The 15,467-nt window shown below is 62.7% G+C and overlaps 1 protein-coding gene across 4 annotated transcripts in view; it reads right to left on the bottom strand.

Moving 5' to 3' along the window:
• Positions 1-15,467, bottom strand: part of SBF1 (SET binding factor 1) — a 64,342-nt gene that overhangs the window by 21,719 nt on the left and 27,156 nt on the right. For 2 of the 4 annotated variants that reach the window (XM_066551096.1, XM_066551098.1), the window contains exons 2-10: positions 13,921-14,006; positions 9,736-9,873; positions 8,885-9,019; positions 7,257-7,367; positions 4,875-4,898; positions 3,442-3,547; positions 2,921-3,053; positions 1,381-1,489; positions 851-964 (exon numbers count right to left, since the gene is read on the bottom strand). In XM_066551096.1, coding sequence (XP_066407193.1) covers positions 851-964; positions 1,381-1,489; positions 2,921-3,053; positions 3,442-3,547; positions 4,875-4,898; positions 7,257-7,367; positions 8,885-9,019; positions 9,736-9,873; positions 13,921-14,006 — 956 coding nt within the window. The remainder of the gene's footprint in view (positions 1-850; positions 965-1,380; positions 1,490-2,920; positions 3,054-3,441; positions 3,548-4,874; positions 4,899-7,256; positions 7,368-8,884; positions 9,020-9,735; positions 9,874-13,920; positions 14,007-15,467) is intronic. The other 2 variants (XM_066551097.1, XM_066551099.1) reach the window with 1 other exon arrangement.

Raw genomic sequence — 15,467 nt, 5'->3', positions numbered from 1 at the left:
CCCCAAAGGCATGGACAGGATCCCAGGGCATGGACAGGAGCCCAAGGCATGGACAGGATCCCAGGGCATGGACAGGATCCCAGGGCATGGACAGGATCCCAAGGCATGGGCAGGACCCAAAAGGCATGGACAGGAGCCCAAGGCATGGACAGGATCCCAGGGCATGGACAGGACCCCAAAGGCATGGACAGGATCCCAAGGCATGGGCAGGACCCCAAAGGCATGGGCAGGACCCCAAAGGCATGGATAGGATCCCAAGGCATGGACAGGACCCCAAAGGCATGGACAGGATCCCAAGGCATGGGCAGGACCCCAAAGGCATGGACAGGATCCCAGGGCATGGGCAGGACCCCAAAGGCATGGACAGGATCCCAAGGCATGGACAGGAGCCCAAGGCATGGGCAGGACCCCAAAGGCATGGACAGGATCCCAAGGCATGGGCAGGACCCCAAAGGCATGGACAGGATCCCAAGGTATGGGCAGGACGCCAAGGCATGGGCAGGACCCCAAAGGCATGGACAGGATCCCAAGGCATGGGCAGGACCCCAAAGGCATGGACAGGATCCCAAGGTATGGGCAGGACCCCAAGGCATGGGCAGGACCCCAAAGGCATGGACAGGATCCCAGGGCATGGACAGGATCCCAGGGCATGGACAGGATCCCAGGGCATGGACAGGACCCCAAAGGCATGGACAGGACCCCAAAGGCATGGACAGGATCCCAGGGCACAGGAAGAACCCCAAGGCAGGAACCCTGCTCACAGAGGCGCCCTGTCTCCCTCCCAGTTCCCTGGCCACTGTGTCACTGCCAGGGGATGCTGCTGGCACCCCAGGGGTGCCGCGGCACTCACCATGGACAGGGCTTCCCGTGTCTGCTGGAGCAGGGGCTCGGGGAGCAGGGAGATGTGCACGCACTCCGGGACATTCACGGTGCCGCCGTCCAGGTCCGCGATCACCACGTCCAGCTGGGAGGGGACAGCAGTGGGACACAGCCCCACTTCCCAACCCCACATCCCAATCCCACAGGTGATGGGGAGCTATCCAGGTGAGCTGGCTCAGGAAAGGGCCGGGAGCAGGCTCTGGCTCCTCCCCACCTTCCCTGAGCAGTTTCTGTGTCCCATCCCATCCCCAAATCAAAGGACACACTGGGATCCCTCACTGGGGGGACACAGCGACACCTGCCAGGAGAGGGACCCAGCCATTCCCATTGACCCAGCCATCCCCCTGGCTCCTGTGGGACACCTGGATGCATCCCGGGCTGAGCACACGGAGCCTGTGCCCTGGGCACGCTCAGGACAGATGGAGCTGTCACCCGAGCTGTGACACCCACGCTGCTCCTCCCCAGCCCCCTGGCACCAGGGCAGGGAACGTGGCCTCTCACCAGCTCCTGGGTCTCCGACTGGAAGATGGAGTGGACGCCGATGATGAAGGGGGTGGGGGTGCTCAGCACCTCCAGGAGCTGGGCGGGCAGGATGGGCACGTAGGTGAAACTGCAACCAGAAACAGCCTCAAAACCAGCCCCAAACAGCCCCACTGCAGCCAGGCCAGCCCTGCCCCACACCCCAGCCCTGTCCTGGCACAGCCAGACACCATCCTGGCTCTGGAGCTGTGCCCAGGGTGCCCCTGGCACCCCCAGCCCCCTGGGCACCACACAGCGCCAAAGGCTGTGGCTGCCCCATCCCTGTGAATGCCCTGAGGGGGACTGGGGACAAGGCCTGCAGGGACAGCACCCAGGGAATGGCTCCCAGTGCCAGAGGGCAGCCAGGGATGGGATCTTGGCAATGAGCAATTCCTGGCTGGGCTGGAATTGCCAGAGCAGCTGGGGCTGCCCCTGCATCCCTGGCAGTGCCCCAGGCCAGGCTGGACACTGGGGCTGGAGCAGCCTGGGACAGTGGGAGGTGTCCCTGCCATGGCAGGGCTGGCACTGCAGGGGCTCTGGGGTCCCTTCCAACCCAAATTATCCTGGGATTTCATGATTCCATGATATGATCACTGTCTGGTCTTGGGGTTGTCAAAGTCTGACCAAGGAAAGGGTTTCCAGCAGAGCCAGTAACTCCAAAAGAAGAATTTCAGGAAAAATTCCCCATGGAAAGGGGGTCAGGCCTTGGCAGGGGCTGCCCAGGCTTGGAGTGGCCATCCCTGGAGGTGTCCAAGGAATTCCTGGAGGTGGCACTCAGGGCTCTGGGCTGGGGACAAGGAGGGGATTTGGAACACCTTGGACTTGGTGACCCTGGAGGGCTTTTCCAAACTCAGGGATTCCATAATTCTGTGAAAAGGAAGGTTCCTCTGGGACACCAACAGCCTCTCTGCAGCCTGGGGATAGGAGCTGGTCAGGAACAGAGCTGCCAGGAGCCCCAGGGCTGTGTCTCCACTCCCCGTGGGACATTCCCAGCTCCCAGGATGAGCGAGGTTTCAGCCATCCCACAGGAGTCACCACGGGGGCCTGGCCACCACCAGCACAGCCACTGCTGGGAACACCTCACTCCTGCTCATGGAACCATGGAATCTCCTGAGTGGGAAGGGCCCACAGGGTTCACAGATGCAGCTGCTGGCCCTGCACAGACACCCCAACAATCCCAGCCTGTGCATCCCTGGCAGCGCTGTCCAAACGCTCCTGGAGCTCTGGGGCTGTGCCCGTTCCCTGGGGAGCCTGGGCAGTGCCCAGCACCCTTGGAACAGAGCCTTTCCTGCTGTCCATGCTATCCCTCCCCTGGCACAGCTCCAGCCCTTCCCTGGGTCCTGTCCTGCTCAGCAGGAAGTCCAGAACACTTCCCAGCACTGCCTCCAGTGCCAGAGCCCATTTTGCCTGGGGGAAGAGGGAGGCAGGGCTGGGAGATTCCCAGTTATTGCCCAGACCCTGGGACACACCGAGGGTGGGACAGGGGCACAGCTGGCACAGCTGGAGGCTCGGGGACCCTCACCTGTACTTGAGGGGGAACATGAGAGCCAGGAGGGCCCGGCAGGCGTCTGTCAGCCTCTGGTAGCTGCTGGAGAGGAACAGGATCTTGTGCTCGGTCAGCGCCGCGCAGAACAGGAACAGCACGTTGGTGATGCCTGGGCAGGGCACAGCAGGGGCTCAGGAATCAGGGGGGTCCCTTTGACACCCCTCAGAGACCCCTGACCCCCCCCAGGCTGCAGCCCACTCCCCATCCCCGCATCCTGCCAGGAGAGGAGCTCAGCATCCCCCAGAGGGGGATGTCAGGTGTGCTCCCCCCTTCCCAGACAGCTCTGTCCCTCCTCAGGGCTGGTGGCCTTCCCTGGGGGACACAAGGCCAGTGGCAGCCCCAGGCTGCTCCTCCAGACCCCAGCCCCAGTCCCACCCTCCTGGAAAAGGGATGGCACAGCGGGGCCAGAGCTCGGGGCCACATGCAGGAGGTGACCCGCGGGGAGGTGGCCCACAGGGACCCCAGGTGCCACGGGGCAGGGTGGGGACACATCTCACCGAGCTGGCGGAAGAGCAGGGCCACGCTGCAGCTGCTGACAGGCAGCGAGTCATTGATGGGGGTCTGGATGACCTGCCTGTCCCCCGCTCCCAGAGAGATCGTCCTCTGCAAGGGAACACACACCTGGTCACCAGGGCCACCCAGAGAGGGACAGGGCCAGGGCAGGGGCAGCCAGACCCCCTGGGCACAGGGCCAGTGCCACCCTACCCCAGCACAACCCCCATCTGCTGTGGGAAGAGGGAAAGGGAAAGAGAAAGGGAAAGAGGAAAAGGAAAAGGGAAAGAGAGAAGAAGATGCTGCCACAGCAGCCACTGGGCGCTTGACAGGGTCCCTGGGATGAGGGAAAGGAGGGCACCTCCTGCAACATCCCCAGGCAGCACCAGCAATGTCCCAACAGCCCCAAGATCCATGTGCAGATGGGACACAATGGCTCTCCAGGACACGAGGGCTCCCCAGGATTTGAGGACTCCCCAGAACTCAAGGAATCTCCAGGCCACGAGGGCTCCCCAGGGGTCCCCAGGATCTGAGGGATCTCCAGGATAAGAGGACTCCCCAGGATTCAAAAGCTCTCCGGGATAAGAGGGCTCCCCAGGATTCAAAAGCTCTCCGGGATAAGAGGGCTCCCCAGGATTCAAAAGCTCTCCGGGATAAGAGGGCTCCCCAGGATTCAAAAGCTCTCCGGGATAAGAGGGCTCCCCAGGATTCAAAAGCTCTCCGGGATAAGAGGGCTCCCTCAGGATGGAAAGACTCCCCAGGACTCAAGGACTCCCCAGGACTCAAGGACTCCCCAGGACTCAAGGGGAATTCAAGCCTCTCCCAGGCCCTTGGAGCCAAGGGAGCAGCTCCCCTGCCCCAGCCTGGCTGTGCCCAGGAGCAGCCCCAGCTCCACAGCCTCTCCAGTGGAAGGAATATCCAGAGGAATATCCTGAGAAATATCCTGGGGGAAGGAATGGGCACCCCGGGCACAGGATGGGTGCTTCTTCCCTGGTACCACTGAATATTCCCAGCCCTGAGCTCGTTCCCAGGGACACAGGGACACTCAAACACCCCCAAGCTGTCTCCAGGCCCCTCTCCTCCTCTTTCCACACCTCTCCAGGGAAAATGCTCCTGCAGGAGCAGCTTTCCCACTGCAGCCACCTCCTGGCAGAACAGCCCCAAAATCCAGGGCTGAGCAGAGCCAGAGCCCTCAGCTGGGCTGTCACAACTCCAGCAGGGCACCCAGAGAGGTGAGCCTGGAATTCAGCCCCTTCCCAGAGCCCAGGGACACCCTGGCTGTGACACACAGGGACACACACCCGAGGGTGCCCTGAGACCACCGGGACCTGGGGATGGGTCACAGCAATTAACAGGGAGGCTGCTAACGAGGGGACAGACCCAGAGCCGGGAGAGAAAAGGTGGGGAAAAGAAGATGGGAAAGAAAAGGAGTTCGTACCACAGCTTCGTCCTCCACGTCAGGCTGAGGTGGGACAGACAGAGAGCACAGTCAGTTAGGACACACAGACAGGCACAGCAGGGACACAGACACCAGCAGGGACAACAGGACAGGAGAGGAGCCCACAGACACAGACAGGGACACCAGCAGGGACAACGGGACAGGAGAGGAGCCCACAGACACAGGGACACCAGCAGGGACAATGGGACAGGAGAGGAGCCCACAGACACAGAGAGGGACACCAGTAGGGACAAGAGGAGCCCACAGACACAGAGAGGGACACCAGCAGGGACAACAGGACAGGAGAGGAGCCCACAGACACAGAGAGGGACACCAGCAGGGACAATGGGACAGGAGAGGAGCCCACAGACACAGAGAGGGACACCAGCAGGGACAATGGGACAGGAGAGGAGCCCACAGACAGGGACACCAGCAGGGACAAGAGGAACCCACAGACACAGACAGGGACACCAGCAGGGACAAGAGGAGCCCACAGACATGGACAGGGACACCAGCAGGGACAATGGGAAGGGAGAGGAGCCCAAAGACACAGAGTGAAAGCAATGCCTACGGCACAGGGAAGGAGGGCTGGACACGGCAGGAGAGCAGGAAAACCACGAGAAGGGAAGTGCCACCACCAAACTGTCCCCCCTGTCACACAGTCCCCGTTCCCAGGGCACAGAGCCATCCTGCCCCAGCTGGGGGCACGGATCTGTGCCAAGCTCAGCGAGCCATGGTGGCAGGAGAAGCCGTCCTGCTGCGGCAGTCGCTCCTGGTCCCGCCGGGAGGAGCCGGATCCGGGCAGATCCCACGGGAAGGGACTGCAAACCCTGGCACAGCTCGGGCATGGGCAGCACCTCGGGCATGGGCAGCACCTCACTCTGCCCCAGCACTGGGACAGGCCTGGCTCCACCCCCCTGCACAAACCCCAGCAGCACTGCTGGCATCTCCGGGGACCCGCAGGGCTCTGGGTGCCAGAGAGAGCCCCGAACGAGGAGCAGCACCTGCCCCAAATCCTGCTGGGATTTGGGATCAGGGAGAGCCCCCTCAGGGTCAGGGCACCGCAGGAAGGACACCCCTGTGGAGGCACCAGGGCCTGTGCTGCTGTCCCAGTGCCCCTGGTGCTGTCCCAGTGCCCCATGGTGCTGTCTCAATGTCCCATGGTGCTGTCCCAGTGCCCTGCAGTGCTGTCCCAGTGCCCCATGGTGCTGTCCCAATATCCTGTGCTGCTGTCCCATTGCACTGTCCCAGTGCCCTGCAGTGCTAACCCAGTGCCCTGTGCTGCTGTCCCAGTGCCCCATGGTGCTGTCCCAATATCCTGTGCTGCTGTCCCAGTGCCCTGCAGTGCTGTCCCAGTGCCCTGCAGTGCTGTCCCAGTGCCCCATGGTGCTGTCCCAGCCTGGCCAAGGCTCCACCACTGGATCAGTGTGGATGTGGGATCATTCCTGGCCCTCTGTGCTGGAGGAAGGGGAGCTCAGCTGAGGGAAGGCACATGGGGACACAAACACACATCCACAGGGACATCCCAGGGGCCAGCAGGGCACGACAGCTCCAGGGCACAAACTGCTGTCCCCAGCCTCTGCCAGGGGCTCCAGCTGGCCTTTCCCTTTCTGCCACCCCCAAGGAGCCTCCCAGCTCCATGAGCTGAGCCCAGCTGGCCCAGAGCAGGGCAGGCTGGAGGGACACATGGCTCTGAGGGGACAGCAGGGGTGTTGGTGGCCTCAGCTGCAGGAGAAGCTGCTGCTCCTTAGGCCCCCAGCACAGGCACAGGACCCGGTGCAGACACACACACACAGGACCTGGCACAGAGCTTGGCATGGCCATGGGCACAGAACCTGGCACAGACAGAGATACAGGACCCAGCAGCACAGGACTTGGCACAGCCATGGGCACAGGACCTGGCACAGAACCTGGCACAGACATGGGCACAGCACCAGGCCAGTGCCCTGAGGAGAGCTCCAGGCTCTGTCCTGGCCCTGCTGGCCCGTGTCCCCGCAGCTGTCCCAGCCCTGCTCTCACAGATGGCCCGTGACCACTTGGCTCTGGAGCAGCTCTCTGTCCACAGGGGGATCCCACAGGGCTCAGCACAGAGCCAGACCCCAGCAGTGCCCACGGACCAGGGAATGCTCGCATGGATTGAGCAGCACCCACGTCAAGCCCCTGGTGCTCCCTCCCACGGCAGCAGGAGCCAGGACAGAAGCTGCAGCAGGAGCTCCTTGGCTAATTGAGGATCTGAGTGGGATTTGTGCTCGGAAGCACTCGGGAAGGCAGCGGGGCACTGAGCCAGGCCTGCCCACGGGGCCCAATTGGGCATGGGGAGCAGGGCTGGGCTCTGAGGGGACAGAGCGAGGACAGGGAGGGGTAGCAGGACCCCAGGCCCACCTGTGCTCCCCCCGTGATGGGGATGGTGCAGGTCAGCAGGTTCCCAATGACGTTCTCCAGGGACACGCTCAGCCCGTCCACGTAGATGGTGTAGATCAGCCCCAGGCTGTTCTGGAGAGGGGAGCAGAGCAGGGATGAGCAGTGCAGGCAGCTGGGGACACCCCCAGGGCTTGTCCCTGGCCACACCCTGGCAATGCCAGCTCCAGGTCTTCCTTGTCCACAGGGATGGGATATTCCAGCCAGGAGCATGTCCCCATCCCTGCACCGACCCCACTGGAGCCCCAGATGTGTCCCCAAGGCCAGAGCTCCATGGGAGCAGCACCGAGGGGCTTTCCAAAGCTCCAGCAGAGAGGTGACCAGAGCAGCTGGTCTGCTCCAGCCTGCTAGCACCCCAGTCCCACACAAACCCCAAGGAAGGCATGGCAGGAGATCCTTTCCCAGCGAGGGCTGGATGAGATGCCCAAAATTTGGGTGGTGCCGTTCACGCCTCAACTCTGGTCAGCCCTGGGTGGTCACTGCGGGTCCCTTCCCACAAAAACACCCTATTCCAACTGGGAAGCAACAGCAGTCCCAGCTCTGGGGGCACCAGCACAGGGCAGCCCCCAGGACAAGCTGGGAATGAGGGGTTTGAGGAATCTGTGTTGCAGGCACCCTCGGGACGCTGGATTCCAACCACTGAGGAAAAGGGAAAACACAAATCCTGGGCTTTGGAGAGCAAGGCCAGGCAGACTCTGGCACAGTGGAATAATGAGGGAAGAGCAGGATAAACCCCTGCCCGCTGGAATAACGAGGGAAGATGAAGCTCAGATTCCTGGGCACTGGAATGAGGAGCTGGGAACTGTTTCTGTCCCAGGAGAGCAGCTGGCAGGACACCTCTGTCCTTGGGAACAAGTGAGGGGACCCTGTTTTCTGCAGGTGCCCCAGCTTGTGTTTGGCAGGACCCCACTCTGCTGTCCCAGGCTTAGGAAAACAGATCCCGTATTTCAGAGAATTCCCACACCACACAAGGCCAGGGACACCTCCCACTGTCCCAGGCTGCTCCAGCCCCAGTGTCCAGCCTGGCCTGGGGCACTGCCAGGGATGCAGGGGCAGCCCCAGCTGCTCTGGCAATTCCAGCCCAGCCAGGAATTCCTCATTGCCAAGATCCCATCCCTGGCTGCCCTCTGGCACTGGGAGCCATTCCCTGTGTCCCTGCAGGCCTTGGCCCCAGCCCCTGGAGCCCCTTCAGGCCCTGCCAGGGGCTCTGAGCTCTCCCTGGAGCCCTCCCTTCTCCAGGCTGGACACTCCCAGCCCATCCCCATGGATACAATCCGTACCCAGCCCTCCCAAGGCCTCCCCAGGCACACAATGCAGCACCTCTGGAGCCAGCAGAGCTGGCACAGCCAGTGCTCCCAGGAACAGGCCGTTCCTCAGGGGTTCCCAGGATTGGGGCCGGCAGCTGCTCCGTGTCCCGCAGCCATCCGGGATCAGCAGCAGCTGCAGCCCCACAGCTCCGGGGTGCCAAGGGCAGGGCAGGATGGAGCCAGGCTCCCAGGGGCCGTGCCAGCGTGTTCCCACTCCCACAGGCAGGGAGCCTTTCCCAGCACAGCTGCCCTGCCCCCTGAGCAGCACCCCTGCTCCTGACTCACCCGGAACACCTCGGCGTGGTCCAGCCGCGACACCAGCACCAGGCTCTTGGGCGCGAACAGCTGGGCAGGCTGCACCAGGGACGAGGCCTCCTCCTCCTCCTCCTCGCCCTCACCGTTCCTGCCATGGCTCTGGGGCTGCGGAGACACAAACCAGTCCGGGCTGGGGGTTAAGGGATGCTCCTCCCTGTCCCAAGCTCCCAGGGCCAAGCTCCCGATTCCTGTGGCACAGGGAAGGCAGGAACCCCTGGCCAGTGCCAAAAGCAGCTGGGTGCTTGTCCACCAGCACTGCTGGCCACCCTTCCCATCCATCCATGGATTCCAGTGGCACAGGGAAGGCAGGAACCCCTGGCCAGAGCTAAATCCAACTGAATGCTTCTCCACCAGCACTGCTGGCCACCCTTCCCATCCATCCATCCATGGATTCCAGTGGCACAGGGAAGGCAGGAACCCCTGGCCAGTGCCAAAGGCAGCCGAATGCTCCCCCGTCAGCGCCGCCAGCCCCTGTCCCCATGTCCCCTATGTCCCCGTGTCCCTGTGTGCCTCCGTGTCCCCATGTCCCTGTGTGTGTCCCCGTGTCCCCGCATGTGCCCCTGTGTATGTCCCCATGTGCGTCCCCGTGTGTGCCCTCATGTCCCCGTGTCCCTGTGTGTGTCCCCGTGTCCCCATGTGTCCCCGTGTCCCTGTGTGTGTCCCCGTGTCCCTGTGTGCGTCCCCATGTCCCCATCTGTGCCCCCGTGTGTGTCCCAATGTGTGTCCCCCTGTGTGTCCCCATGTCCCCGTGTGTGTCCCCTGTCCCCGCGTGTGTCCCCATGTCCCCGTGCGTGTCCCCGTGTGTGTCCCCGTGTGGGTACCTGCGGGCTCTCCACGGCCTCCCAGAAGGTGAAGCAGGCGCAGTAGTGCCGCTCCGAGTTGATGTCGGTGAGCACGGCCACGAAGAAGGTGGGGGGGTTCCTCTCGGGGAAGAGCTGCCACCCGCTGGGCTGGCAGAACTGCGGGAGGGACAGGCTGGGCTCAGCACAGGCTGGGCTCAGCACAGGCTGCACCCTCACCCACACTGAGGGATCCAGCCCTGAGCCCTGGCCCACAGCGCACACCGAGCCTGGGGGGAATGGCAGCTCCATGGGCCAGGAGCTGGGAGAGACCAGGCAGAGCCCCAGGGCTCCTGGAACTGCCAACCCTGCTGGGCCAGCTCCTGGAATTCCCAAATCCCCCTTGGAGGGAAGCAGGACCAGCAATATCCCCTCCTGTCTGCAGGGACAGCAGGAGCTGCCTGGAGAGACCCAGACTGGGAGGGGTCACCATGGGACACCTGGCCAGGCAGGAGCCCCCAGATCCTGGGGAAGGTCCCCCCAGGGCACACAGACCCCAAACTCTGCACTGACACCATGGCACAGAGACCCCAAACTCTGCACAGTTTCAGACCCTCATGGCACACAGACCCCAAACTCTGTGCTGAACCCATGGCACAGAGACTCCAAACTCTGCAATGCCCCCATGGCACACAGACCCCAAATTCTGCACACCCCCAGACCCCCATGGCACAGAGACCCCCCAAACTCTGCACTGCCCCCATCCCACCGTGGGCCAGACACCCCATGCCAGCACCACACAGAGCCCACAAGGAAAGGGGACACGTGGGACACGGGCTCTGGAGTGGCTCCAGGAGGTGGCACCACTCCCCTGGCACAAACACAGGCGCAGCTGTGCCATCTCACTGCGCCAGTCCCTGGCACTTCCCAAAGCCCCTCCCAGGGCCGGGGTAATTCCAGACTCCCCCCGCTTCCCGAGTCTCAGGGGATTTTCTCGATTTCCTCAGGGCTGCAATTGGCTGCTGAGGAGCTGTGGAAAATTCCCTGGTGTGGGACAGCCCGGCTCCTTCCAGCCCGGCTCCTCCCGGGGCTGGAGGCACGCTGAGGACACGGGAACAGCAAACCCCGGGAGGAGAACGTGGCACCAGGGCCTGGCGAGCTCAGGAGTCCTGCCCCAGCTCCCTCAGGAGCCCAAGGTGGATCCCACCTGAGTCTCCCAGCTGCTCACAGCGCCCACGGATCCTCCTGTCCTGCCCACAGAGCTGGGCTTTGTCCAGATCCTTGGGGTGGCAGCAGGAGGGACGGGGGGAGAAAGCACCCCAGGAGCTGCTTCCCACATTCTGTGTCCCTGGAAAACAACACCCACAGCCCCTCCATCCTGGGGCTTCTCCATCCCGGGGCCCTTCCATCCCAGGGCCCCCTGCAGGCTCCCATGGGAGCACAGGGGAAGGTCTGGCTCAGCAGAACACCGGGGTGAGCACACGGTGTCACTGTCCCGGTGTCACTGTCCCAAGGTGGGAATTGCCCCTCACTGCTCCCAGCCCCACACAATCTCCTGGCACTGTGGGAATGAGGAGCCCAGAGCACACAGAGCTGCTGGGTCAGGATCATGGAATCAGGGAATCCTGGAATGGTTTGGGTGGGAAGGGACCCCAGAGCCCCTGCAGTGCCAGCCCTGCCCTGGCAGGGACACCTCCCACTGTCCCAGGCTGCTCCAGCCCCAGTGTCCAGCCTGGCCTGGGGCACTGCCAGGGATGCAGGGGCAGCCCCAGCTGCTCTGGCAATCCCAGCCCAGCCAGGAATTCCTCATTGCCAAGATCCCATCCCTGGCTGCCCTCTGGCACTGGGAGCCATTCCCTGGGTGCTGTCCCTGCAGGCCTTGGCCCCAGCCCCTCTGCAGCTCTCCTGGAGCCCCTGCAGGCCCTGGAAGCTGCTGGATGCCCTGGAATGCTGGCAGAGGTGGAGCAGGTCTGGAGGCATGGACACACCCAGCAGGTGCCAAAACCATCCCAGAGCTGCCTCAGGACATGGAAAATCCCACACAGAGTCCAGCAGACCTGTGGGATCATGGCATGGAAGGTCCTAAAGCCCAGTGCCAAGGAAGGATCCAAAAAGGAGAGTGGGAATGGCCCTGAGAGCCACTGGAGCACAGGGAGCCCCTGGATTTACAGGGATCTCCATTCCCACCTGGATCCCCCTGCTCCAGCAGAGACCCTGGGAATGCCATCCCCATGGAATGCCCCCACCAGGCAGCTCCTGGGGCTCTGCAGAAACAGCTCTGGGCCGGCAGGGAGAGGCTCCCAGGGTGCCTTATCCACACTCTGTGCCTGTCCCCAGAGGAACTCCATCCATTACAATGAGATATTTCTGCTGGGAATTGCTGCTGGACACTGTGCACGGCCGGGAGCTCCAAAGCCCAGCTCCCTGCACACCCTGGGAACGCTTCTTTCCCCAAAAAGCTGTCAAGGAGATGAGCCCTGAGCGCAGGGACATGTCCCACCCAAGCCCTGGGACGGGCTCCCGTGGATTTCCCGAGCTGCCTTCGGAGCAGCCCCACGTGCTGCTCCCCCAGGACACTCTGAGGGTTTGTGGGAAGCCCTGGAGCCACCCCTGCCTCCCAACAGCACAGGGCTCCAATTGTTTAAATTCCAAGGATTTTTTGGCCGGACAGTTTGACCCTTGGGAAAAAAAAGCAGCTTTGCTCCTGCTTGGGACAGTTCCCAAGTCCCTGCAGACACCAGGAAACTCGGAGCAGAAAAATAAAAGTAAATATAACAATAAATGCGTGGTTTTGCCTCAGATTAAACAGCACAGGAAGGTCCCAAATTGCACTGGAATTTTAGGGGACACATGATGGGAAGAGGAGCTGGACGCTGCTGATCCCAGTAACAATGGGATGAGGAGCCAGTGATCCCAGGGATGATGGGCAGGGACACCTCCCACCGTCACAAGTGCTCCAGCCCCAGTGTCCAGCCTGGCCTTGGGCACTGCCACAGCTGCTCTGGGCACCCTGTGCCAGGCCCTGCCCACCCTCCCAGCCAGGAATTCCCTCCCAAGATCCCACCTAAAAGGACGTCCATCCCTGGCACAGCTGCCAGGGCAGTGCTGGAGTCCCCATCCCTGCAGGGGTTTCAAAGCCATGTGGATGTGGCTCTCGGGGACATGGGCAGTGGTGGCCCTGGCACCACTGATTGCACTCAGTGGGCTCAGAGGGATTTTCCAACCCAAATAAACCCGTGATTCCATGAACCCCAGGGGGAATGGAGCAGCTTCCAGAGGGCTCAGCCTGCAGGTCTGTCCCAGCCTTTTCACTGGAATGGAGCTCCAGCTCCTCCCTCAGGGTCCCTGGAGCTCCAGGGCACAGGGCAGGGATTGGGAAGAGCTCCCACTCCAGTTCAGCCATGAGGGGAACAATCCCACCCTCCTGGATGAGCTGGAGGATCTGGAGGATCCCCATCCTGGGAACGTCCCAGCTCTGAGCTGATCCCAGAGCACCCCGAGAGCTGGTGACCATGTCAGGAGAGCTGGGGACACCCAGGCCCTGGCCCTAGGACCCAGCCTGGGCAGGGCAACCGGAGCTGGGGGTGCTCAGCCTGCAGCAAAGGAGACTCAGGGCTGCCCCCATCGCTCTCTGCAGCTCCTGAAAGGTGCCTGTGCTCAGCTGCCCTTGGGCTCTTTCTCCAGCAGCACTGACACAACCAGAGCACACAGCCTCGAGCTGTGCCAAGGGAAATTCAGGCTGGAGAGCAGGAAAAAGCTTTTCCAGCAAGGGGGATAAAGTTCTGCAATGGCTGCCCGGGGAGGTGGTGCAGTCCCCAGCCCTGGGTGTGTTTGACAGCCTGGATGTGGCACTGGGTGCCAGGGGCTGGGCTGGACTCCATGGCCTTGAAGGTCTCTCCCAAGCCAGGGATTCTGTGATTCTGTGAGTTCTGTGTGATTGCTGAAAGGCCTGGCCATTCTCCTGGGGGGCTGTGGACACTAAGGCTGCATCCATGGCTCCTCCAGGAGGCATTCCTGCATCCCAGAAGAGGAGGGGTAGCAGGAGGCCAGGAGAGGAGCCTGTGCTGGATCCATCCCACCGTTTCTGGAGAGTTCCACAGCTGGAGATGCACCCAGGGCAGGAGGGAACTGCTCCCTCCTGGCCCCGCAGTCAGACCCCGTGGGATGTGTCCCAGTGCCACCCCCAGTGTCACCCCCAGTGTCACCCATGGGTCCCCAGCCACTCACCAGCTCGATGCCCTGTGGGAAGGGGTTGTCCTCCCAGTCCTTCTCCGGGAAGCGCTGCAGGATCTGGCCCTGTCCATCCCCGCTCCCTGTGGACACAAGATGGGATTAGAGGGCAGCAGGTACCCCCCACCCACTGGGAATGCCCAGCTGGAACAACCCCGGGGTGCTCCAGCTCTCCATGGATGGGGCAGCACAGGAGAGAGCCCAGCCCCTTCCAGGCTGAGCAGCACTGCCCACTCCAGCAGGGAACAGCAGAGATTCCAAGGAATCCCAGAGCAAACAGCTCCCAGGCCTTCTCTGGAGGTGGGAGTGGTACTGGAGCAGCAGCTCTGGTCCCTCTCCAGGCAGAACTTCCTTCCCCGTGATCCCAACATGGACAGCACCCCCCGGCCTGAGCTGCACTCCCTGCTCCTCACCTCCCCGCTGGCCTTTCCCCAGACAGCCCTGCCCGGGGTTTGCTTTTGGGTTCCTGACAGCTCCTGCTTCCCTGGGGCTTTATGGAGCACTGGGAGCCCTCCAAACCCTCACCTGCCCCCCAGCCCACACCACTCCAGACCCTAAATCCTGCTGTTTCCCATGGACAGCCTGGAAAAGGCTCAGCAGGGCAGGTGGGCACTCCAGGAGCAGCTGGCTCTGGGACAGCCCGAGGTGACAGTGCCACCAAATGCTCCTGTCACAGACCCTGCCAGGCTGGGAAGGGCTCCCACACTGCTCACGCTGCTCCAGAGACAGAGCTGCTCCTGGATCCAGCTGGGAATCACAAATCACAAGGATTCTGGCCCAGCCACGAAGGCAGGCAGCCCCACGGTGGGGAGAGGGGGCTCCTTCCAGCCCCTTCCAGAGGGAGGGATTATCCATTTCCAGGGACCACCCGAGGCCTCGCCCATCCCAGGAGCTGGGTCCTGGCCATGGAATGGGGCTGGGAAAGCAGGAGGAGCCCCGGGGAAGGGCTATTTTGGGAGCCCAGACAAGTCCCCAGGGTCCTGCTCACCGCCCAGCAGCCACAGCTGGATTTAGCAGGGAGAGAGAAAGGGAAAGGGGCATTTATAGCCCTGGGCCCAAAATGGAAAGGCTGGAGCCAAACTGGGCACCAAATATCCACAAGGATGGGGTCAACCAGATCCTGCCTGGCCACGTGCTGTGACACCACAGCCCTGCTCTGTCACCACAGCCCTGCTCTGTCACCACGTCCCTGCTCCTGACCCTGCTCCATCCCCACGTCCCCCTGGAAGCAGCCCCGGCCCCGAGTGCTCCCAGCCCTGGCCAAAGGCTGCCCACTCCCAGTGCCAAGGGCTCGGCTCAAGCTCCAGACAGGAAAATCCCTTGAGATGCACGCGTCAGGATTATGGCTCCAAGCTGTGCCCTCCACATGCAGCCCTGCCACAGCTTTGCTGCAGTATCCTCAGTTAAAGGGGAAAGGATACAAGACACAAAATCCTGGAATGGTTTGGGTGGGAAGGGACCCCAGAGCCCCTGCAGTGCCACCCTGCCATGGCAGGGACACCTCCCACTGTCCCAGGCTGCTCCAGCCCCAGTGTCCAGCCTGG

Source organism: Molothrus aeneus, chromosome 5 (genome assembly GCF_037042795.1).
Source record: "Molothrus aeneus isolate 106 chromosome 5, BPBGC_Maene_1.0, whole genome shotgun sequence".
Taxonomy (NCBI): Eukaryota; Metazoa; Chordata; class Aves; order Passeriformes; family Icteridae; genus Molothrus; species Molothrus aeneus.
The sequence above is the reverse complement of the archived record's forward strand: the minus strand, read 5'-3'. Positions and strand labels throughout refer to the sequence as shown.